Genomic DNA, 24,069 nt, shown 5'->3' on the forward strand with positions numbered 1-24,069 from the left:
GTTGGCAACCCTAGCTGCAGCTCATGGTCCAAAGGGAAGGCCCGCTTTGAGGTTTTTGTGTGAGGTGTGGGCCCTGGGTTGGGGGTAGAGTTGCCATCCTCTGAGGGGTGGCTGGAGATCTCCCGGAATTACAACTGGTCTCCAGGCTAGAAAAACCCCTCCTCCTGGAGCAAATGGCTGCTTGGGAAGGGGGCCTCCCTGGCATGCCATCCCGGGGAGGACCCTCCTCTCCCCAAACCCTGCCCTCCCCAGGCTCCGCCCTCAAACCTCCAAGCATTTCCCAGCTTGGAGCGGGCAACCCGGGGGGGTGGGGGGGGTCGTTTATTACGGACTCTCCTGCAGACAGGCTGGGCCAGCGTGGGGGCGCCCCCGCCAGCTGGGAGCCGAGGCTCTGGCTGGGAAGGAGCCCTCCTGCCTGGGTCTGGCCCCGCAGGCCGGCCTCTCGGGCGCCCCTCCCCGCCGCCGCGGCCACCCCGGCAGCATCCCTGGCCGGAGGGAGGGATGCGCGGGCTTCATCGCGGTGCGGTGGGGGGTGGGTGGGGGGGAGTGGGGGCCTGGAGGCGCATGCGCAGCGTCCGCACTGCGGAGCCCGGCTCGGCGAAGCTGCCCGGCACGCGCCGCCGCGCGCGCACCCAGCGGCCAGGCAGGAGCCGGAGCCGCAGCTGGACGGGGAGGCGAGCGCGCCTTGCTTCCTGCCAGGTGGGGAGGCGCTCGCACGCGGGGCACGGCTGCCAGGGGCGGCGGGGGGCGGGGGGCGCACCTGGCCCCCAGCTGCGGGGCGAGGGACGGGGGCGGGGGGAGCCTCCCCGCGTCCTTGGCTAAGCGCGTGGCTAGGCGCGTGGGGGAGGCAGGCGGGGGGCTCGCTGGACGAGGCGAGGGGGCAGGGCGGCCGCCAATGGGTAGGTGGGTGGGTGGGTGCTGCTGCGGAGCTTGGCACACTCGCGGCGCCTGCTCGCGTGTGGGCATGCCTGCCAGCAAGGGGGGGGGGGCAGGCAGAGGCGTGCAGGTGCAGAGCCCGACCGGGGCAAGGGGAGCCTCCGAGAGAGTCGGGGGCTGGCAGGGGTCGTCGGGCTCCCGGGGGCCGGTCGTGCCAATCGGGGCCGGCCCTCGCCCCCTGCCGCCCCCTGCCACCCCTGCCTTCCAGGCGGGGAGGGGCGCGCCTGAGGAGGGAGCGCGCGGGACCGTGGGCAGCTCCAGCAGCGCCCGTCTGGCTGGCTGTGGCGAACGCCCGCCTTCCCCCAGCCCCAGCCCATCCCCATAGGCAGAGGGTGAGTTGAAGGGGGCGCAGAGGCATCCCTTTTTGGGGGGGGGGTCGAATTTCTTTCCAAGGAGGGTGAGAAGACCAGGAGCAGGGCTAAACGTGAGCTGGGGCAGAGCTTGCATTTGGTGGGTTGGGAGCAGGAGGACGCTTCAGGGCATGTGCAGAGTGCATTCTCTCACTGCTCCATAACTGTGGGCAGCAATTTTTTTTGCTTTTTTTTTAAGGAGAGAAAGAGTGGCAGAGAGGGTTGAGCCCCCTCACTTCTTCTTTTAGAAATCGAATAACCACTGGCAAGGATATTTCTCTGGAGTCTGACTTGTCTCTTCGGGGGCGTTGTGCTCGCCTGCTGCTCCAGTTCTTGCATATAATTGTCGGTTGCAGACGTCTTGGTTGGCATGGGGATGGGATTGGGATTGGGGAGGGAGCTGTCAAAGGGGATGGATGGAGCCCCGGGGGTCCCACTGGGTTGATCGAGTGGGTTGTGAATGCCACAGGTGGGATTTGGTGTGGGCGAGGCGCATGGGAACTCACTGGTAGGATTGATGCTCCAGAGGAAGCTGTCCCTAAGCTCCCCAGTGTCTCTTGGCACTCTGGCCTGTTTTGTATTGGAACATGCCCCATTCACCCTTTGCCCCCTGGGCATTGTAAGGTGCATTTGGAAAGACCCAGAGGGTCTTGGGAAGGAGGCTGGCAATGTTAAAACGTAAAACCCTGTTCTTCCAGTAGCCATTCCATCAGCAGGAGGCTGGTCTGACCTCTCACAGGTACGTAATTGTTTTGAGACTGTTCCACCAGGGCAAGCGCGCCGCACTGATTTTCGTTCGGGGTGTCCTTCTGTAAAGAAAAAGTATGTTAAAGAATGGTGCTGATGGAAAGTGCCATCAATTCACACCCAACTTATGGTGACCCCCGTAGAGTTTGCAAGGGAAGAGACGACAGGAGATGGTTTGCCATTACCTAACTCTGTGTAGCAACTCTGGACTTCCTCGATGGTCTCCAAGTACTAACCAGGGCTGACCCTGCTTAGCTTCGTTATCACTTTTCTGCTGTCTCTTTGAATCTGCTCAGAGCTATCTCAGACCCTAAGTGAAAAGGTTTTGCTTCCTCTCCCCAGTATCTTGCCGCATCTAGAACCAGCATGGTGCAGTGGCTGTCAGATTCGGCCGGGGGGACCTGGCTTCAAATTCCTTCCAGAAAACTCACTTGGGGGGGGGACCACTCAATCAGAAGGGCTTGTTGTGAAAATAAAACAAGGAGGTGGTAAGCCATATGTGCTTCTCAGAACTCCTTTGTAGAAGGGATCCACATGTGATGGATAGATGTATGGGGGGATTGTTGCCCCCAGACAGCAGTAGAGCAGTGTTTTCTCTCCTTCAGGTTTTCCCCCAACAGCAGGCCATGTGAATTAACTGATGCTGTCACCCCATTATCTCGCATGATGGGGTTGTGTTCAGGAATAAAAGGTAGGGGTGCAATTAGCCCCGTACTCAGGCCTAGTTCTCACAAACAGAGGAGGAAGTAAGCTTGCTTCTGGATTAGAGTGCTTTGGGGGGGTGGGGGCGGGTTGGACGTTTTTCCATTTTAAATGTTCTTGCTTATGTGTGTGTAAAGTGCTGTCCAGTATTTCAGTATCGAGGCTAGGCTCGAACCCTTCTCCCAGTCATTTAGTTTTCTATGCAGAGGGGATTTTTGGCATGGAGGAATGCTGAGTCACGCAAGTTCCCACTTGTAGATTGAAGCCGCACAGCTGGTTTTTGAGAATTTGCTGTCTTGGTGGGAGGGGAAATTGCGTTTCTCTTTGTAGCCTCAGGAACTGTCACCCTGACTGTCTTCAGTCCTGCCTCTGAGGTTGGGCATGGTTATTGGTGGTCTTCCTGCGTGGTGTTCCATGAGGCTAGGGGGCTCGAGGCAGTGTCATAACTATTCCCTTCTAGAATCAGGGTGGGCTTCTAGTCCTACAATCTCCCCCCTTGCCATCCCACCAATCTGTCCAACATAAGCAGCAGGCTGAGTTAAGAATGGCTGTGAACCTTGAATTTTATTTACTGTAAAATCCGTACCTCACCTTTCCCCACACTCCATATGGCTGTTTAAAGGTCCTGCACATAAAATCCCAAGTTCTTGCCTCTTATAATGACTGCTCTTGCTTAGAAGCTGTTGTGTAAAAACAACCACTGCAAACAGGTTGGTAGCTGCTGTGACATGTCTCTCTTCACTCTCCAGTATTTCAGGCTGCAGACACAGGGGCATGAATTCTGCCTCCAAGAGAGGCTGGTCAGGTGCCTTCCAAAAGGCATCCCTGTTGTGTTTCCCCCAGCTTCTGGGATTCAGAGGTATACTGCCTCTGAGCATGGAGGTTTCATTTGGCTATCGTGGCTCACAGCCACTGCCAAACTATTCTGCTTCCATCTAACCCAGTAGATATTACTACATTGTGTGGCAGCAAATTCCATAAGTTAATTATGCGCTAAGTAATGAAGGACTTTCATCTCTCTAACCAATCAGTTTCACTGGGTGACCTGGCATTCTCCTCGTGCAAAGGGGGGGAACCTTCTTTCCTCCCCACCCTGCTTTTCTTCAAGCTGGTCATTATTTTATATATGACTATCAAAGGCCTTTCCTTTATTTACAGTTGATTGCATTATTTATTGCAGAGTAATCACTTCCTCCTTAAGCAGAGCAGATCCTATATTGCTGGACATTTATGTGCCTTGCCGCTTGGCACCAGCCCAGATGCAATCATTTGGAATGCCCCAGCAGCGTCTGGTAGCTCATCACCACTTTCATGCGGGAATCTAATTTAATCCCTTGGCCGTTCCAGAGTATATTCTCATCACAGTGGCGTCTGAATACCCAGAATGCATGGAGAAATTAAACCACAGATTGCCTCCGCAGTCCCTTTTCCTTATTTGGGGGGTATTTCTGACATCTGGGAGGGGGAGGACTTCCCTGCTTTTATAGTATTGTTTTAAGAGGATTATATTTTTTAAAAAAATAAGTATGATAGCCAAAGTGCTGCTGTTTGAGATCCCATTGATTGCAGCAGGGAGAGATTTTAGCATGTGTTTAGCGCTTCCGTTGACAATGGCAGACTAAACAAGGGGTCCTCAACATGGTGTCAATGGGCACCATAGCACCCGCCAACAACTTTTCTGTTACCCACCAAATGCTTTTAGAAAGTGGGAGGGGACAGGTGGAGTTCTTGCCCAGCAAGACTTCTGATTGGCCATTGGCAATCTGGTTGGCTGTGCAGGTTAAAGTAATGTTGTTTCAGGGATGGCTGCCACCACATTGTCAGTTTTATTCCCTTACTGCTCTTTCCTTGTGTGTGTGTGTGTGTGAGTATTTAATGACCCTTCATGTCTCCCGCACCTGGGCTTCCTGTATGTGTGTGGCTCCGCCTCCTGCAGCAGCCATTTTCTGGTTGCGCCCACCCTGTGTCAGAATTCCAAAAGTGCCCATGGGCTGAAAAACATTGGGGACCCCTGGACTAAACCATGCCTGTGATGCTAGGCTGTAAACAGTGTGGAGGGCTGGCATGGAAGCTCTGGGGCCAGGGTGCCCAGCAGGCGGGGAGAGGAGACCCAGCGAGACAGGGTTGAACTGATGACTGGCCAGACAAAGCCCAACCCCTGGAAGCTTCTGTAGCTCTGTTTGGTCCAAGGGGGCCGAGGGGCAGGCTGGGCGGAGAGCCTGGGAGGGCACTGGGCCTTGGGAGCCAGAACCAGCTCCTGACTGGCGGGGCTTCTAGATCTGATTGCCCATGCAGATTTTTAACCATGTTGCTTTGGCAGCAGCTGCCACCACAGCACAAGGATCTTCACTGTGTGGCTGTGTCAGCCATTGTGTGGGTGGCTTTGCCTCCTGCAGCAGCCATTTTGTAGCTGCCATTTGGTGGCTGCGCTGTGCCTACCGTCCTGCGTCAGAATTCCAAAGGTGCCCACGGGGAGTTCAAGAGGTGAGCCTTCTTGCTTACCTCTGAATGCACGGTGTCGCTTGTACAAGTTGCAGCAATTTCTAGGCCCCCTTTGTTTCCTGAAAATGGAAAAAACCGGGTTGCTCTTGGCTTCTAGGCTGTGGATAATTTGGTGAGCAACTGGGCTTGAACATGTAATTCTAAGCCTGAAGCAGGCATGCGGCAGACCCTGTGTGGTTGGCCACGGGAGCGTGGGGGCTTGTGATAGAGCAGCAAGGGGAGCCAGGGTTTTGTAGTAGTTAGAGTGTTGAACTAGGGTCTAGGATGCCCATGTTCAAATTGCTAATTTGCCATGGAAGCTCGCTGGGTAACACTGGGCCAATTGCTTTCTCTCAACCTAACCTATCTTGCAGGGTTGTTGTTGTGAGGGTAAAGGAGGAGAACCATTTTCTCATTGGGGAGAAAAGCAGGTTATTGAAATAAATAAGGGCCCCATGGAGCTGTTTCAAGAAAGGTAATTGAAAATTACTGTGGTTGTTTATATCGACCCCCACAAAGAGGTGCTGGTCCCACTTGCTACTATGTGCCGGTCAGTCCCTCCGTTTTGTTCGGTTTACGGCCAAAGGTCGTTATGAAAAGTACCACCATGTGATCCCTGATGAGTGACCAGTCTTCTGAAGTGCCCTGGATGCTCCTGCAGCTAGCCAGTAGTGTGGGGTCTGCCCAGGATGTGAATCCGGCCTTTGTCTTCTCTGGTTGCAGAACTGCAGTTACGGATCATAGCGTGGAGACTTTGCTGATCCTTTTCAAGATGCCAAGTCAGCCATGGGGGATGCCGTTCCTGGGCCCTCTGCCATGCTCTTGGATCTCCCTTTTCTCCTCTTTTGCCTGTGCCTGCTGTAGAATAAAACAGGAGTCTTGCTTGCTGCAGTAGCAGAGATGAAGCTGGTGGAGGGACCAGTGGGAGAACAGGGAAGGAGCTGTCCAGGGCCAATTGGCGGTGTTTTGTCACCCCGAGCAAAGGATCTCCCTCAGTCTCCTGGGCTTGTGCTTCCTCTGGCTGTGTTGTGGGTCCAGGAAAGGCTGCCAGTCACCTCCTCTGCCACGGAATCCCTGAAGTGCAGAGGCCCTTTCTTTATTCTGCCACCCTGAGCAATCGGTCCGGCAGCTTGGCTGAAGAACCAGGCCCTGTAGCCGTCCAAATAGTTGGGCAGGATTTCAGGCTTGCATTCTGTCCAACTGGGCTGTAGCGTTCTTGGTGGAGATTCTTGTATCAGTCACTAGAACAGGTGCTTCTGAATGAGCAGATCAGGTGGCGACAGGGATCCAGTGGCAGCTGTCTGAATAGTAAGGAGGAGAAGGGGGAGACCCCTGTGCGTCTTTCTTCTGTATTCAACATCCTTCGGCTTCCCTTGGCAATAATGGCAGTAATGTCTCTGGTTGTGCACCGTCCACCTCAGTCCCAGGCCAGAACCTTCAAGTTGCAAGCAAAATTGTATTAGAGAAAAATATAGATTTACTTGCATCAGTTCCTGGGTTCGAATGATACATTTCGGAAGGAGAATTTTGGACTTATCCAATTTGGATGTTTGCCTCTGAAGATGACTGACCACCTTTTCAACATTATAGGGTTGGATCCATATTAAAGTATGGCTATTGCAGTGCTAGCTCACAACAACCCTGTGAGGTAGTCTAGGCTCAATATGAGTGACCCAAGGTCACCCACCGAGCTTCCATGGCACCAGTGTGGACTCTGACCTGAAACTTCCAGATCTTGGTCTGACACTCTAACCACTACAATCATGCTGGTTCTCGTTGATTAGGTTATGTAGCTCAAATAACAAACAATATATCCCTCTTTCAAGTTTGCACAGAAGAAGGCTACTTATGAACGTGACAGGATGAACTCCAATAGAAACCAGGCTTCATGCTGAAACAGTTAGTGGCATTTCTCACCACACTTGCACTATTTGGAATTTCCAGGAAAACTTCTGCATTTACATCAAGCAGCAAAGCACATTCCATAGCTGCAAGTGATCCACGTTGTTTGAGAGATGTGACAGCATTTTTCTGGAGGAAAATGGGCTCCAAGTTCCTCTGCCCACCCAAAGTCTGTTGGATGCTGAGAAGCATTTGACACTTGTTCTTTCCCGAGGTTAGACATTCTTGTAACACAAAAGCAGCATCTGTTCAGGTGTCTCTTGCAAATGGAGAAGGGAGTGGGTGGAAGCTGAAAGTTGGCCTTCCTTTTGTTGTGGTATCTGCTGTCATCCCTGAAATGTTGTACAAGTCTTCAATAGTTGTTGTCTTCACAACGCCGCTTATCTAAGAGCTAGTCGAGAGCCAGAGTGGTGTAGTAGTTAAGAGCAGTGGGCTCTAATCTGGAGAATGGTGTTCGATTCCCCACTCCTCCACATGAGCGGCAGACTCTAATCTGGAGAACCAGGTTTGATTCCCCACTTCTCCACATGAAGCCAGCTAGGTGATCTTGGGCCAGTCACAATTCTCTCTGAATTCTCTCAACTCCACTTACCTCACAAGGTGCCTGTTGTGGGGAGAGGAAGGGATTGTGATTGTAAGCTGCTTTGAGACTCCTAAAGGTAGAGAAAAGTGGGGTATAAAAACTAGCTCTTCATCTTAGAGATTTGGTAGAATATGATGGCTGGCACCAGGAGGAAAAAGGCATGCTAGAGGTTGCTTATCCTGTATACCTTTGAGCTTTGCATTCATGTGATTGGCTGTGCAACTTTATTGTCTTTTGACCTGACTTCCCTCCTCCTCCCCATTTCCCTATTCATGTAGAAAAGCTGCCTCTGCCAACTGACGATATGCATCATGTATTGGACAACTTTGTCTATGTTGTAGTCCATGAAAGTTTTTGCCATAGTCAGTTTGCCTGATGTGTCTTGCAAGACTCTTTTTATTGGTAAGGATAGGAGGCATAGAATATGGGAGCCATGGCATGTGGGCAACCAGTAAAATAGGGCAGAGATCCAAGTCTGACCACTAGACCATACTGATGAAGTTCAGCACTCTTGACTAGCATATTTCTTTGGATGTGGAAAATTAGAGCCACAGCTTTATACGTGCATGAAGTCAACACTCATGAGTATTTATAGCCAGGCCAATTCTGGAGGAATCAATGGGATACCTGGGGCACAGGACCATACTGTGCCCAAAGAAAGCCAAACTGCCCTGCTTGTCTGCCTTTATTGGACTTTCCACAAGGGGCACCAGTACATAGACCAAGAGACTCCTGGTTCAAATCCGGGTAGTTCCTGACAGCTTCTCACACTGCTGAAGTCCTTCCAGGTGTGTGAAGCATCTGCACACCAGTGTGGCACCCCTCCCCAGCCAAGTGCAGCACATGTTTTCGAAGTAATCTTAGCTGTAATGTTTGATTCACACATGCCAGGGGTCTCTCTCGGTGGAAGAAGAATGAGGCTTGCAATCAGAAGACATAATTTGGGGGTCCCCTACCTTTTTGGGCCTGCAGGCACTTTTGGAAATCTGACACAGTGTGGTTGGTGCCACCACAAAATGGCTGCCATAAAATGGTTGCTGCAGGAGGTGGAGCCAGCTACAAAATGGTTGCCCCGGGTTACCTGCAGTCACACAGTGAAGATCCTGGTGCTTTAGTGGCAGCTGCTGCTGCAGTTATATTTTTAAAAATCTGCACAGCCAATCAAAAGCCTTGCTGGGCAAAAGCCCCACTTGGCCCTGCCCACTTTCTAAAAGTACTTGGCAGGCACCAGAAAAGGTGTCAGCGGGCGCCATGGCACCTGTGCCCACCACATTGGGGACCCCTGACAGAGTTCACTGCCAGGGAATGGCAAACTCTGTTCACTCAGCTGGGAAGGTTACTCGACACGCTCGCTCAGAGTGTCAAATCGACACAACAGCGAGCCATTCCTGGCTTTTTGTAGAGAATGGAAATGGGTGTGCTTCGCTGTATTCTGCAGAGGGAAGCGTTGTCTCCAAAAGGCGTGTGTTCTGGTGCAAATGGTACCACCACCACCACCACCCTCGATTTAGCAAGAGCATTGAGCTGGACTGAGCAAACTGAACAGAAACAGCTTGAGGAGAGATCAATGGCCACTGGCAGAGCGGAGATGCCAAAGAGGCTTGACGGAGGCATTTTTGGTAGCTGAAAAATGCCATTGGAGGAAGTGACGGCCTGCTGCTAGGAAACAGGCATTCCTTCCATTCTGCATCAAGGAGGACTGCTCAGCCCGTATGGGAGAACCACACAGAATGGCTGCTACTCAACGGTTTGGAGGGGTTGGACTCTGGGCTTCCAGGAGATCTGGGACATCTCACAATTAGCCAGTCGCAGACCTTCACTTGACTGTCAGTCGGCTGATCTCCTGCCTCGTACATTTCCTCCTACCTTTCCTTCCTGGAACTCAGGACAGCAGGTTCTTCCTTCCCCATTTTCTCCTCACAAAAAACCTGTCAGGTTAAGAGAGGGTGACTGGCCCAATGCCAGCCAGCACAATTGCATTGCAGGACGGGTGCTGGAGACGGGGCCTCCCAGATGCTGGCCTGACACTCTAGCCAATATTGTCAAATGCTCCCCTGGGTAAGGAACCTCCATGGGGTCAGGGACAGGCTGCTTTTCTGCTGAAGGCAGGGCTGGAGTGGAGTGGCTGTTCCGTTCTGCCGGATCTGGGGTCTTGCACGCACCGAGAGAGGAGCAGGCAGCCTCTGCTCTGCCTCTCCCTTCCACCTTGCTTCTTTATTCCTAATAAAGCCGCATGGCTCAGCCATGGAAGTTGGCCAGGTGACCTTGGGCCAGCTGCTTGCTCTCAGCCTGGCCTACCTCACAAGGTTGTGAGGATAAAACCTGCGAATAAGGGCAAGGAGACATGCAAAGCACTCTCATGCTTGTAAGCAGCCCCTGCTGTCACCAGTGCCACGCAAGCCTGACTGGTTTTGCTGGTGGGGGCCTCAGTGGTTGTCCCTGGTACTGAGTCCAGTTGCTAGGAGGGACTGCGATCTTTCAGTGGAGAGTAGCCATCCTTTCCTCCATTCTAATAAATCGCTGCTTTAAATGCTTGACTGTTTCATCAGCCAACGATAGCTTCTGCTCCACTGTGCAAAGGCTATTGTTTGCCCAGGCTGTTCAATCCTGAGAACGGTAAGTCAGGAATGCTCACCCGAAAGCCCATCTGGATGTTAGAAAGTACAAGCATGAAGCGGAAGGTGGCCTATTTGGATCACAGCAGACTGGTAGCGTGTGTGCTCTGAGAGCAAAAGGCGATGGGAGCATACTCTGCTGGGTATCCTTCCGATTCTGTGACTCTTTATATGCTGCTTTCTGGAGTAGAAAAGTATCTAACAACGTTTTTTAAAAATGTGAGCAAGCCCATCTGCAAGTTTATCTCCTCCCTCTGCGAGTTTATCTCGTGCTTGATTGGCACAAGTAGAAAAGGGAGCGCTCGAGATCTGAGCAGGGCAGGGTACTTGTGCAGTGTTGCCCCTCTTCAGGGATGGCAGGACAGGACACTTAATAGTCAGTCAGGAAAGCAGGGCAGACAGAAAAGGCCTGGTTCAGTCCAGAAGTTGCAAGGCCTGGCACAGCTCTTGCTAGACTCCAGAGCCAAGGATGCTGTATCAGCAAGAGCGGCCGTGTTTCAACCAAAGGGGGATATTCTCTTCCCTGAGCAGGACAGAGGTCTCCTCTTCCTAAGCAGAAGGATGCAAAGGAGTGAAAAGGGCAATTCTCTAACTGGCAGCAGTGATGTGTGGTGTGCTACTGGGTGGCCTCTAATTGTGGCTGTTGCATCCTCAGCCTGGGGCTTCAGCCCTTGACAGACAGTGGGTGGATACAGCACAGCTTCCAGACTCTGTGCCAGAAGAGTCTAAGCCATCGGCACCGTGGTGCCTAAAAGGAACCTTCATATCCAAAGGCAGCAAAGTTCCCTGGACTCTATGCCCTGTTTGTTGGCCCTCCAGGGCAACTGGGCCAGCAGGGCCCCTCTTAAGCTCCCTTTAGGGCAGCAGCTGAAGGACTGTCTGTCTCCTCAAAAAGACCTTTAGGATGTTTAAGAACATCAGAAGAGCCCTGCTGGATCAGACCAGTGGTCCATCTAGTCCAGCATCCTGTCTCACACTGCAGCCATCCAGTTCCACTGGAGAGCCAACAGGGCATAGAGGCCAAGGCCTTCCCTGATAATGCTTCCTGGCACAGGTATTCAGAGGTTGACTGCCTCAGAGGTTCCCTTTAGTCACCATGGCTAGTAGCCACTGAGAGACCTCTCCTCCGTGAATCTGTCAAACCCCCTTTTAAAGCTGTCTGTGCTTAGGTAGGTTTGGATGTGCAGGGGTGTGCGCAGACCACCGTCAGCTGGGGGAACTTGAAGTCCTAATACAGGAAGGGAACTATGACCTAATAGGTATTACTGAAACTTGGTGGGATGACACTCACAACTGGAATATTAGGATTGAGGGGTACTGGATTTGTTTCCCCACACTTACACATGAAGCCGGCTGGGTGACCTTGGGCAAGTTACAGCTCTGTTAGAGCTCTCTCAGCCCCACCTACCTCACAGGGTGTCTGTTGTTGGGAGGAGAAGGGGATTGTAGGCCGGTTTGATTCTTCCTTAAGTGGTAGAGAAAGTCGGCATATAAAAAACAACTCTTCTTCCTCCTCCTCTTCCTCCTCCTCCTCCTCCTCCAAGGGGGTCTGCTATCTTGGACTTGATTCTCACCAACAGGGAAGAACTGGTTGATGAGGTGAAAGTAGTTGTGAGCTCTTGACCCATCGAACCAGAAATCACCACAGAGACAATCAGATTCCAAGCAGATGGCTTTACTGGTCAAAAAGGCAATACAGTGCATTGAAGGCAAGATGACAGCTATGGCTTGCCTTGCCCGTTATTTGGAAATATAAGGCAGTGAAACGGCGGGAGATTACAAAGCATAAACAGAGCATTATTTCCCAGGAGTGGCGTTCCCAGGCTTTGGTATGTGTAGCCGTCCTTGAGTCTGGACGGTTCAGCAGAGAAACGAAAGGAAACATCTAAACCGAGATAACAGCCTGACAGTAGTGGAAACCCTGGGTAGTAGTGACCATATAATCTTGGATTTTACAATCTGGGGGAAGGGAAGAGGTATACATAGTCATATAGGTTGGACTTTAGGAAAGAAAATTTTAACAAACGTGAACTTATGCTGGGTAGAATCCCATCGTCAGAAATACTTAAGGAGAAGGGAGTTCAAGAGGGATGGGAGTTTCTTAAAAGCTAAATATTGAAGGCACAATCACAAACGATTCCTATGAGAAGGAGAAGTGGGAGGAGCCTAAAGAGGCCAGGGTGGCTCCATAAACAGCTTTCTAAAGATTTGAGAAATAAAAAAGACTCAGGAAATGGAACGAGGGCCTTATAGCAAAAGATGAATATAAATAAATAACCACTGCTTGTAGGAAGAAACGCTAAAGCTCAGTATGAATTTAGGCTAGCGAGAGATGCTAAACACAACAAAAAAGGCTTCCTGTTATGTTCAGAGTAAGAAAAAGAACAAGGACATGGTAGGCCCATTGCAGGGACAGGAAAGTGAAATTGTAACAGGTGATGAAGAGAGGGCAGAACTGCTCGATTCCTACTTTTTCCTCAGTCTTTTCTTGCAAGGGAAACAGTGCTCAACAAGGCAAAAACAGAACACATGATGAGGGAAGAGAGTTGCTGCCTCAGATCAGCAAAGGGGTAGTACATAAACACCTAGTTTATTTAAATGAAAACAAAGTCTTCCGGGCCAGATGAATTGCATTCAGGGGTACTAAAAGAACTTGCGGATGTAATTTCTGAGCCTCTGTCCAATAGTTTTGAGAATTCTTGGAGGACTGGTTAGGTACTAGAAGATTGGCGGTGGGCAAATGTTGTCCCCATCTTCAAGAAGGGGAAAAAGGAGGATCCAGGTAACTACCGACCCATCAGCTTGACGTCTATACCTGGAAAAGTTTTAGAGCAAATCATGAAACAGTCAATCCTTGAGCATTTAGAAAGGATGGCTGTGATTACTAAGAGCCAGCATGGGTTTCTCAAGAACAAGTCATGTTAGGCTAACTTTATCTCTTTTTTTTAAGAAAGTTACTACCTTGCTGGATCAGGGGGATGCTGTAGATATAATGTATCTTGATTTCAGAAAGGCTTTTGATAAGGTTCCACATAATGTTCTTGTTGAGAAGTTGGTAAAATGTGGTTTGGATCCTATTACAGTTAGGTGGATCTGTAACTGGTTGACAGATCGCACCCAAAGAGTGCTTGTTAATGGTTCCTCATCCACTTGGAGAGAAGTGACTAGTGGAGTGCCTCGGGGATCTGTCCTGGGGCCCTGTGTTGTTCAACATCTTTATAAATGATATCGATGAAGGAATAGAGGGGATGTTTATTAAATTTGCAGTTGATACTAAATTGGGAGAGGTAGGAAATACAGTAGAAGACAGAGTCAGATGATCTTGACAGGCTGGAGAATTGGGCTAAAACTAATAAAATGCATTTCAACAGAGATAAATGTAAAGTTCTGCATTTAGGTAGGAAAAATCAAATGCATAATTATAGGATGGGGGAGACTTGTCTTAGCAGTTGGGTGTGCAAAAAAGATCTAGGGGTCTTAGTAGACCAAACACTGAACATGAGTTAGGGGTGTGATGTTATGGTTATTGACAAACTGCAGCATTGATCCAAGTAATGATTTTAGGCTTCAAATATGGGAAAGAATGAGTTGTTTGTCTGGAAAGATGTTTGAAAGGCATTTCAAAAACCACAGAGCAAGGTCACCTACAATGTTTCCAGACCTTGGATAATCATTTGAAGTCTGGGAATATAACCAAAACAAGGCTGACAAGGTTGCTGATAGTAAATGTAGGGGAAAACACAGATGTAGAGAAAAACAACTTTATCTGTCTTCATGGTTTCTTAAGTATTTTCCCTGGCTTTCAAGTCTGTTATGATAATGACCTATTTTGTCTTTGTGGTTAATAAGCCTTGAAGATGAAAGTGTAAAAACTGGGAATTTATTTTGAGAAAGTATATTTCCTATGTCATATATTTGTCTGACATGAGATCAAGGTTAGGGAAAGATGTTTGTTAAAGGGATATTTTGTCTTATGTCTTTTGATGTCTGGGAATATTGCAGAATTCTCATAACAATTGTTTACTGATTCTGGTTCTCAACATAATTGACCTCTGGAAGGGTGTATAAAGGGACTTAAGATAAAGGGAAGGGTATATAAAGGGACCTCTTACAGAGGTTGGATATTCTTTGCCAGGCATGTTTGCATGCTGTCTGTCTGAGAATTATCCCTGGCATGACACATTGAAGGGCATGTAATTCTATTGCATTTTTCATTGTAATTTTTTTACTGTATTTCAGATCTGTAGAATTTGTTAGAATCTGTTAGATTTTTCCATTTAATCTAATTTTAATATATATTAGAGGGTTTTTAACTTTTTCATCAATAGTATTGAAGCATTAACAATAAAAAGGAATTCTTATACAATTCAAAGTTGTGTCATTGCTTCAGGTGGCTGGTTAAGTAAGATAACATATTTTTTTGTGAAATACAAGGTCTAGAAACAGCCACTTATCACAGCAATTGATCTGCTTCAGTGATGCAGTCGCTAAAAAGGCAAATGCGATTCTGGGCTGCATCAACAGAAGTATAGTGTCCAGATCACACAAAGTGATGGTATCACTCTGCTCTGGTTAGACCTCACCTAGAGTATTGTGTTCAGTTTTGGGCACTGCAATGGATGTAGACAAGCTGGAACATGTCCAGAGGAGGACAACAAAGAGGGTGAGGGGTCTGGAGACCAAGTCCTATGAGGAAAAGTTGAAGGAGCTGGGTATGTTTAGCCTGAAGAGGAGAAGACTGAGAGGTGATATGATAACCATCTTCAAGTACTTGAAGGGTTGTCATATGGAGGATGGTGCCAAGTTGTTTTCTGTTGCCTCAGAAGGCCAGATTGGAACCAGCAAGTTGAAATTAAATCAAAAGAGTTTTTGGCAAAACATTAGGAAGACCTTCCTGACAGTTATTCAGTGGAACAGGCTTCCTCAGGAGGTGGTGGTCTCTTCTTCTTTGGAGGTTTTTAAGCAGAGGCTAGATGGCCATCTGACCTCAGTGCTGATTCTGTGAACTTAGGCAGATCATGAGAGGGAGGGCAGGAAGGTTTGCATCAGTGCTTGGCTCTCATGGCCATTTCTTATATGCCCAGGATAATACCAATTGCCACTTTGGGGTCATAAAGCACTTTCCCTCCAGGCTAGATTGGCCCGGGATCCTGGTGAGTTTTTTGCCATCTTCTGGGCATGGAGCAGGGGTCACCGGGGGTATGGGGGGAGGTAGTTGTGAATTTCCTGCATTGTGCAAGGGATTGGACTAGATATCTCTGGAGGTCCCTTCCAACTCTATGATTCTATTTCAGCTTGCCGGCCTGAAAATACAGGTTAGAAATGTGATTTTATTTTTAAAAAACCCTGTGAAGCTCCTCTATAGAGTTTCATGGGGCTACGCCTGCCTTTTTGCCGGTGCAAGTTCGCGCTGGCCAAAAGGGGCGTTCCTGAGGTGAAAGGGCTTTGGGAGCAAAGTCAGCCCCCTGCCCTGGGAACACCCCTTCGGCGCTGGTGCGAACCTTTGCGCTGGGGACAAGTTTGTGCTGGTGCCCATGACTTACACTGCTCCCTGGAGACGGCGTAAACGTCCCTGCGGTGGCATAAGTGCCAGTTTAGCCGGTGCAAGTGGCACTTATGCCGCTGCAGGGGTCATGCCATCTCCTAAGACCTTTCCCTCCTTCAGGATTACTCTGCCTGTGACTTTGGGCTGCTCACACTCTCTCAGCCCTGGGTTAAGGTTAGATCTCTTTGTTTTTTGAGGAGTTGTGCCTTCCACTGATATGGGTATCACAGGGGTAAGCCCAGTGAGCTGCGTGGCTGGAGTCTGGTCTGTGAAAAGTGTGCAACCATGCTCCTTGAGGGGACGTATCTGTACTAGAAACCAGAGGGGTCGGGATGCCTTGGAGTCCTCTGAAGCTCTCAGGAGCTCAGCCCCCAAGGAATCGGAGCTCTTGTGTTAGCCATCCAAGCTTCCAGCCATGCAGGGTGTGTGTGAAATGGCTCTTTTCTTCCTCAGAAGAAAAAGAAGTAATATTAGGCATATGGGGCCAAATCCCTTCTTCCTTCCACTGGCCTTCCACTAAGAATATGCACACAAGCAGGAGCACCAAACTAGAAGTGCTGCTGGCCCCTGGCCCCTTGGGCCGGATGACCGGTTCCTCCAGAGGGCAGACGCCCCTGCATGCTGCCCTTCATAGAGGCTGGCACTTGTCTCCTCTTAGTCCCTCTATCTCTACTTCATCCCTTACTCAGTAGCGTTGGCTGTCTTGTCCCTCCTGCACTTTCAGGGCTGCTTGACTTCAGGCTGAGATGGAGCTGGGCCAGTAGGAGAGGCAAGGGTCTGGTCGCTGCCTCCTCCATGTCGGCTGGTTGAGGGGGCGGTGGGTGGGGCACAGGCCCAGATGCATGGAGAGCAGGTTCCTTCCTTTCAACAGGGTTCCCAGGATTCCATCTCCTTCCCCTCTGACTTCTTGAAACTCCCCCTGGTTGCTCAGGTTCTGTAAAGAATATTTGCCGTGGACTTAGCCAACCTCCAGGTAGTGGCTGGAGATCTCCTGCTATTACAACTGACCTCCAGCTGATATAAATCAGTTCACCTGGAGAAAATGGCCGCTTTGGCAAATGGACTGTATGACATAAACAGCTTTCTGAAGACCATGCAGGCGGCATAGATTCGGAGCTATTGTTGGATACCTGCAAGCAGGAGAGAAGAGAGGATCATGACACAGCTGCAGTCTGCGCATTGTTTTGCTCAGATGCGCCTCGTCCTGTGGGTCTGTCTGTGGCAAAGCCACTGAACAAAGAGCATGTGGGTTTGTGGCATTTGGTGAGCTCTGCATTCAGTCCTGATGGGTCGAGCAGCACTGGCCATGTGTAGGGTTGCCAGGTGGGTGGTTTCGGCAGGCAGTTGGCTGCCAATCCACCCAGCTGCTCAAGAGCGGCAATCACATGTGCGGCCACGCATGCCGCAATCACATCACTTCCAGGTTTACCCCTGGAAGTGCCGCATCGGCACATCACCGTATCACCAGCATTTTGGGGGGTTTGAGTGCTAAAGTTGCAGCAATGTGGTGCTTCCCGTGTTGTGTGCAGCCATGCATGCAATCGCCCCAGCCCTGCACCCCAAAACCTCCCACTAATGGAGAGTGGGGACCTGGAAACCCTAGCGTGTGGACTTTTTCACTGTCTGGGTGCTCCATGAGTGGCGGGTAGCCTATTGAGGTCCCTCTCCTTCAGCAGCACCCGTGGCATCGAAGCTCTTTGAGGAGAGTTCAGTGGGTGTTGGGTGAGCTCCACCTCAGCACCTTTTTTCTTTGTCCATCTTTTGGTCACCCCCAGTCCTTTTTTTTCTCATTCATTCTCTTGCCATTTGCAAGTTCATGTTCTAAGGATGGCAAAGCAAGCTGCTGGTGCTATTTACCATTTAATTGGCAGAGGAGAAGAGTAGCCCTTCTGTTCAACTCTGTTAATTGCTCTGCTCATTCAAGCACTTCCTGAAATTTTTTCTCTCTCTTTCTTTCTGTCACCCTGCTTATCCCCTGCCCCCCTGCTGCCCAATCTGAAATTCAAAATAAATTGATTGTTTTCAAGCTGGCTGAGCCACGGGAATGGTTGGGATCCCTAGCAGTTTGTTGCCAGATTAGTAATTGGAAATGTTTGCCTTCCAGTAACCCAAGATCCAAACAGTTCAGAGTAAAAGGCCTGTTGTGCAAAGTTCTAATGCCGATATGGAGGAGAGATGTGAAGGCCAAGAGGGAAGTTCAGGGGGGGATGTCCCCCCCTCCGCAGGACTTTTGTCAACTTTTCCAGTGGACAAGTTGGAAATTTTGGGGAGCACTGGAAAAAAATTCCTATGAACTGTTTTAAAGGTCTTACTCAGGATGTGTAACAGGCAGATGTTTATGTAAGTCATTAAATAATTATAATATGTATTGTTTAAATGTGATTAATTTTATCCACAATTAATGTTTATCATGATAATACAGGTTAATGTTTTCAATGTTATAAAGTTTAACTCAATATAAAATATGGTGCTAATCCCATTATGACAATATGAGACCAGTTCTGTCCAAATAACGTGCTCTCTTTTGTTTACAAAATTTGTGTTTTCTATTTTGAGCTTCTATTTCCCCCCTACCTCTAAGATACTTGTGTTAAGATAGCATATGGTGCAGCAATTTTCATCTCTCTCTCTCCTCCCCTGCTTGTGATAGGTAAAGGTAGTCCCCAGTGCAAGTACCGGGTCATTCCTGACCCATGGGGTGACGTCACACCCCAACGTTTACTAGGCAGACTTTGTTTGCAGGGTGGTTTGCCAGTGCCTTCCCCAGTCATCTTCCCTTTACCCCCAGCAAGCTGGGACCTCATTTGACCGACCTCGGAAGGATGGAAGGCTGAGTCAACCTTGAGCCGGCTACCTGAAACCAATTTCTGTTGGGATCGAACTCAGGTCGTGAGCAGAGCTTGGACTGCAGGACTGCAGCTTACCTCTCTGCGCCACGGGGCTCCTCTGCCTGTGGTACTGAGTGTATTTTCTGTTTTGACTGTAGAAAACAGTGCTAGCCTCTGCCAAGTTGTTTCCATCTGAGCCCCAAGTAAGCCTGCAGAAGATGGCACTGCAAGGCATTTATACTTTGAAATCTCACAAATATACCAATTAATACAGTTTTATATGCTAAATGAGCTATAAATGGTACATTTATGTTGTTAAAGCAGTAAAAAGTTTAGGCATGACAAGAAAAGAAAGTATTGCATATATTTCACTTTCCCCCAAGGTTTCCATGTTGTTGTTTTCTAGAGGAAAAAAACTCTAAATTTTTCCCTTTGGTTCCAAGATATTCAGAACGATGACCTCTCTAAAATAAAACATCTGTATGATCAGTCTTCCCCAGTATCACTGAGGGGTGCAGAGCCTGCATGTGGTCCTCAGAAGAATGACCCCTCCTGCAGCTTAGAAGCAGGGCTTCTGGACACGTGCCCACGGCCAGCCGCTGACTCCCTTTCTCCTCTCTGAAAGATCGAGCCGCTCTGCCTCACAGGGCTCTTGTGCTAGGCAGGTCAAGCACCCAGGGCAAGTGTTATCTAGGCTATTCCAATTTGTGGAGACTGCTTCGTCAATAGAGGGAGCTCTTCCAGTCCCCTGAAATAAAAGGTATATGTGAAGCCAGTGGGGTGCAGTGGTTTGTGACTAGAGAGGCCCGAGTTCAGATCTCCACCCTTCCAGAATGCTCACTGGGGGAGATCGTGAGGCAGTCATTTTCTCTCAGCCTAAACTGGTTTTTAAGGTGGGTGGTGGTTGTGTGGCCCAAACGGAGAAGAAAGTGCCATGTATGCTCTCTTCCCCCAAGATGCTCAGGGCATGATAGCAGTATGACAGAAAAACCATATTGAAACTTTTTTTGTTGAACAAACAGATGGATTGGTTCTTGTAGTTTATCCGGGCTGTGTGACCGTGGTCTTGGTATTTTCTTTCCTGACGTTTCGCCAGCAGCTGTGGCAGGCATCTTCAGAGGAGTAACACTGAAGGACAGTAAGACACTCCTCTGAAGATGCCTGCCACAGCTGCTGGCGAAACGTCAGGAAAGAAAATACCAAGACCACCGCCACACAGCCCGGATAACCGACAAGAACCAATGAACTCTGACCGTGAAAGCCTTTGAGAAAACAGATGGATTCCCATCATTTTTCTGGGTGTCCTATTAAGGTTCTCCTGCCCTGACCAACTCTCATTATGCTTAAAAGGAGTATTTCTGCTTGACTGGTTGTTCCAGGATGTTGGTAGGGGAGTGTGTCTGAATGTGCCTCCGATTTGCGCCTGCGGTGCCAAATTCAGCGAATGAGGCACACATGGAAGTCCTCGCTCTGTCCTTTGAGAAATAATCACTCCTTTCTCGGTGACATTCAGAAATAAATCATCAAAACTACAGGGCATTTTTAAGCTTCTTTAAAGCAGAGAAGTCAAGTTTTTTTTAAAAAAATCTTCAAACAAGAACAGGATATTTACTTGTTTATTTCTGGGGTGCCCGCCTCTCCAGGCACCAAAAAATCAGCTGCACACAGGACTCCAGTCCTGATCTGAGGGCTAAAATCTAAGGGCCTCTCAAGACAAAATGCTGGAAGATCCGTGAATGGGTTTCCCCGCATTGTTCTTTCATAAACAGGGGCATTGGGGGGGGGGTTCCCTGTGGCCCTGCTGTTTGCCCCCTTTGTGCAGGTGACAGAGGGGGTAAATTGGAGTTCTATGGAAATGTTCCAGGTTGGGACAGCAGTGCAAGGGGAGTGAATTAAGCCCCCACCCCACATGCTGCAGCAAATTGCATGCAGCTGTTTTAGGGGCCCCAAACATGCATTTGTCTTTGTAAAAAAATCCACAGGGGGCTAAAAATGTGAGGCATAGAAAGGAAGAGGTCAGTTTGTCAGGGCCAGAACAAAAAGGTGCGTTTTTAGCTGGAATTTGGGGGTCTTGTTTGTGCTAAGTGCCAGCGTGGTGTAGTAGTTAAGAGTGGTGGACTCTAATCTGGAGAACCGGGTTTGATTCCTCCACATGAGGCCAGCTGGGTGACCTTGGGCCAGTCGCAGTTCTTGTTGAGCTCTCTCAGCCCCACCTATCTCATAATGTGTATATTGTGGGGAGAGGAGGGGAAGGAGATTGTAAGCCGGTTTGATTCTCCTTAAAAGGTAGAGAAAATCGGCATGTAAAAACCAACTCTTCTCTTCTTCTTCTTCATTTGCTAGTGGTCTTGCAGCCTGTTGCTCCTCTGGCTGGTGGTGGTGGCGGCAGACTGAATTCCCTCCCTTCCTCTGCCAGCCAGCTGACATTGTGATCAGAGCACACTCATGCAAAAAGTCTGTTTGACTAGATCAGGGGTCCTCAACATGGTGCCCATGGGTGTCATGAGGCCTGCCAACACCTTTCCCGGCACCTGCTAAGTGTTGAACTAGGAGGACTTGAGTTTGCCGGTTGGTTGGCCCAGAATGCCTCCGGTCGGAGTGTTCATCCCAGAGCTCCGTTGGCCTGTTCTGGAGGAAAAGGTTTCTGGAGAAGAAGAGTTAGTTTTTATGTGCTGACTTTCTCCACCACTTAAGGAAGAATCAAACCGGCTTACAATCACCTTCCCTTCCCCTCCCCACAACAGCCACCCTGTGAGGTAGGTGGGGCTGAGAGAGCTGTGACCAGCCCAAGGTCACCCAGCTGCCTTTCGTGTGCAGGAGTGGGGAAACAAATCCAGTTCACCAGATTAGCTTCCGCTGCTCATGTGGAGGAGTGGGGAATCAAGCCCGGTTCTCCAGATCAGAGTCCACTGCTCTAAACCACCACTCTTAACCACTACGCCACACTGGCTTTGCACATGCTTATATGATCCCAGGCATCTGAATGTTGTCCCCTTGACACACAGAATGAGGGTGTTTCATTTATCAAAGAGAAGGTTTGTGGGAGCCTAGGAAAAGAAACTTGGGAAACAAGTTCATGGAAGCTCATTTGAGACAAGGGTCCCCAGGGTCTCTTTGAACCTATCAGGAAATTACGGTAAATGTCACTTGATTCTTCCATGGCCCTCAGTTTACTTGCCAGAACATAATGATAACAGCTAATAGAGTGTGTTCGTTGCCACAGGCCATTGCCGAATTGACAAACCATGGGAATGCAATTTATATGCCTCTCTTCTTTCTAAGCAGCTGGGCCCTTGTTAGTGGAAGCCCAGAACCCTCTTCCAAATGAGTGAAAAGAGAGAAGCATTTTTAGATTCAAAACACATTCTGGATGATTTCAGGGAATGCGGAGAAATGCACAAAAAACCTTTCATTTAAAATAATGTTTTGTGCAAAGAAAATGCCTGTTAACTCCCTCGTACCTTAGAAAGCCATTCTTGACATACTGAGACAAACCCAACTAAAAACAGATTCTTTAATACAAATAGAAATAAATGCATTATGTGGAACTGATGGTTTGCCTTTTCTGTCATCACTTAGCCTTGCTCTGTGTTAAAAGGAAATAAAATTAAATTTCTGAGCCAAAGTGATTGCATCAAGAAGAGCTAAATTCTGGAACCCTGCATAAATAATGCAAATTAAATGCATGAAACAAAACTGCATATTTTCTCCTTTTTTTGCTGAAATATTTCCACAGTATGTACTGTTTTACCTAATTAATCTTGGCCTTGCCCGTCACTGAAAAGGGGAGGAGCTATGCAGAAAACATTAGCTCCAGCCACTAGAAATCCCATTCATCCACCTCGCTGAGGTGTCAGCTGGCAAACCCCACATGCTTGGAGACTGATCTTGGCATACTCTGCACCTCCCTTATGATATATTTATGTCCTCCAATTAGTGCAGGGTGGGGTCTGTATCAAACCCGCCCTGGGTCTGCGTGTTCTACATGCATGTTGTACGTTTGCCTGCAGGTAAAAGCATGTTCATTTTTAGTGCCACCACCCCAAGATATAAAACCCAGCCTTTCGTTCTGTATTTTTATAATGCTGGTTAAATGAACATAATAAATTGGAAACCCAGCCTTTCACATAACCAGTGCCTCGAGGAACCCTAGTGTCAGGCCTCTTCACAATGTCAGGCCTTTGCTCCTCTGCTATGTACTCTGGCCCTTGTTTCACTTGCAGGCCTTTTGCTATGTTTGAAATGAAGTCCGGTAATTGCAGGCCAGGTACAAGCCTGGCAACTGTTCAAGGTTGCTTTCCCAAGCCTGTGTATGCTGTCTGAAGTCTCTGAAGTATTGTGTATGAAGTCTCTGAGAAACTTCTTATCTGGACGTTACTATGGCTTCACTGTATCTTGCTTGTTGCTCTGTAGAATGCTTTTTCAATTGAATCACACTCCACCTAGCTTCAGTAGAGTCCTTCTTTGTCCACGGGCAGTCATCTTCTGTTTAAACTGTCTTTTTGCTTTTATTAAACTTTCATGCTTAAGTCCCACCTGCTTGAGCATGTTTGATTTTTTGGAATGCTAGGGACAGTCCTCTGAGCTGACACCTAGTAAGGCTGCCTTGGAGCATGTACAAAGGGCAGATCATCCAACTACTACAGCTCCCCCTGTGTATGCATGTTCTTAGCATGTAAGAGCTATTTTCAGCATGTGAGTAGGACTTGAATCATAATCTTAAACTGGAAGGAAGCTTTATTACTAAAGATTAAAGTTGAGCACACACATAGAAAATAGCTGTCCAGCCTAGCAGATTCAGATCTGCGGGGGCGGGAACGGGATAAAATCAGTGACGGATTTATGTATAAACTAAACAAGCTATAGCTTAGGGCCCCACTCTCTTGGGCCCCCCCAAAAAATTTAAAGGAAAAAAAAGTGGATGTACATTTCCAAAATATAAGACAAAAAACAAAATAAAACCTACATACAGCAACAGTGTTTGCATTCTTAAGTTTGTTATGAATAAAAAATCATTTTAAGTTAAAGCTTAATAATTATTTCACTATTAATATACTTCTTCTTAATTGTATTTCAGTTCAACAATTACTTTGATAAAATACCGTATTTTTCACTCCATAAGACGCACCTAGTTTTTAGAGAAGGAAAACAAGTTTTTAGAGGAGGCTTTAAAGCAGAGTCCCTGGAAGCCGGGTGGGGGGTCTTGAAAGTTCTCCATGCTGCCATCCCAGGCAGCGCAGAGCACTTTCAAGACCCCCACACACACACACCTGGCTTCTAGGGACTCCCTGGAAGCCCGGCGGGGGGGCCTTTAAACTCCTCCGCGCTGCCATCCCAGGCAGCACAGAGCACTTTCAAGACCCCCCCTTCCGGCTTCCAG

The 24,069-nt window shown here is 48.8% G+C and overlaps 1 protein-coding gene across 1 annotated transcript; it reads right to left on the bottom strand.

Annotated features, from left to right (window-relative positions):
- Positions 1 to 324: 324 nt before the first annotated feature.
- On the bottom strand, positions 325 to 1,383 carry LOC130486464 (uncharacterized). Its single transcript, XM_056859734.1, has one exon. It carries the CDS (start codon positions 1,381 to 1,383, stop codon positions 325 to 327), a length of 1,059 nt encoding a protein of 352 aa, XP_056715712.1.
- Between the last annotated feature and the right edge of the window lie 22,686 nt (positions 1,384 to 24,069).

This window comes from Euleptes europaea, chromosome 13 (genome assembly GCF_029931775.1).
Source record: "Euleptes europaea isolate rEulEur1 chromosome 13, rEulEur1.hap1, whole genome shotgun sequence".
NCBI classification, from domain to species: Eukaryota; Metazoa; Chordata; class Lepidosauria; order Squamata; family Sphaerodactylidae; genus Euleptes; species Euleptes europaea.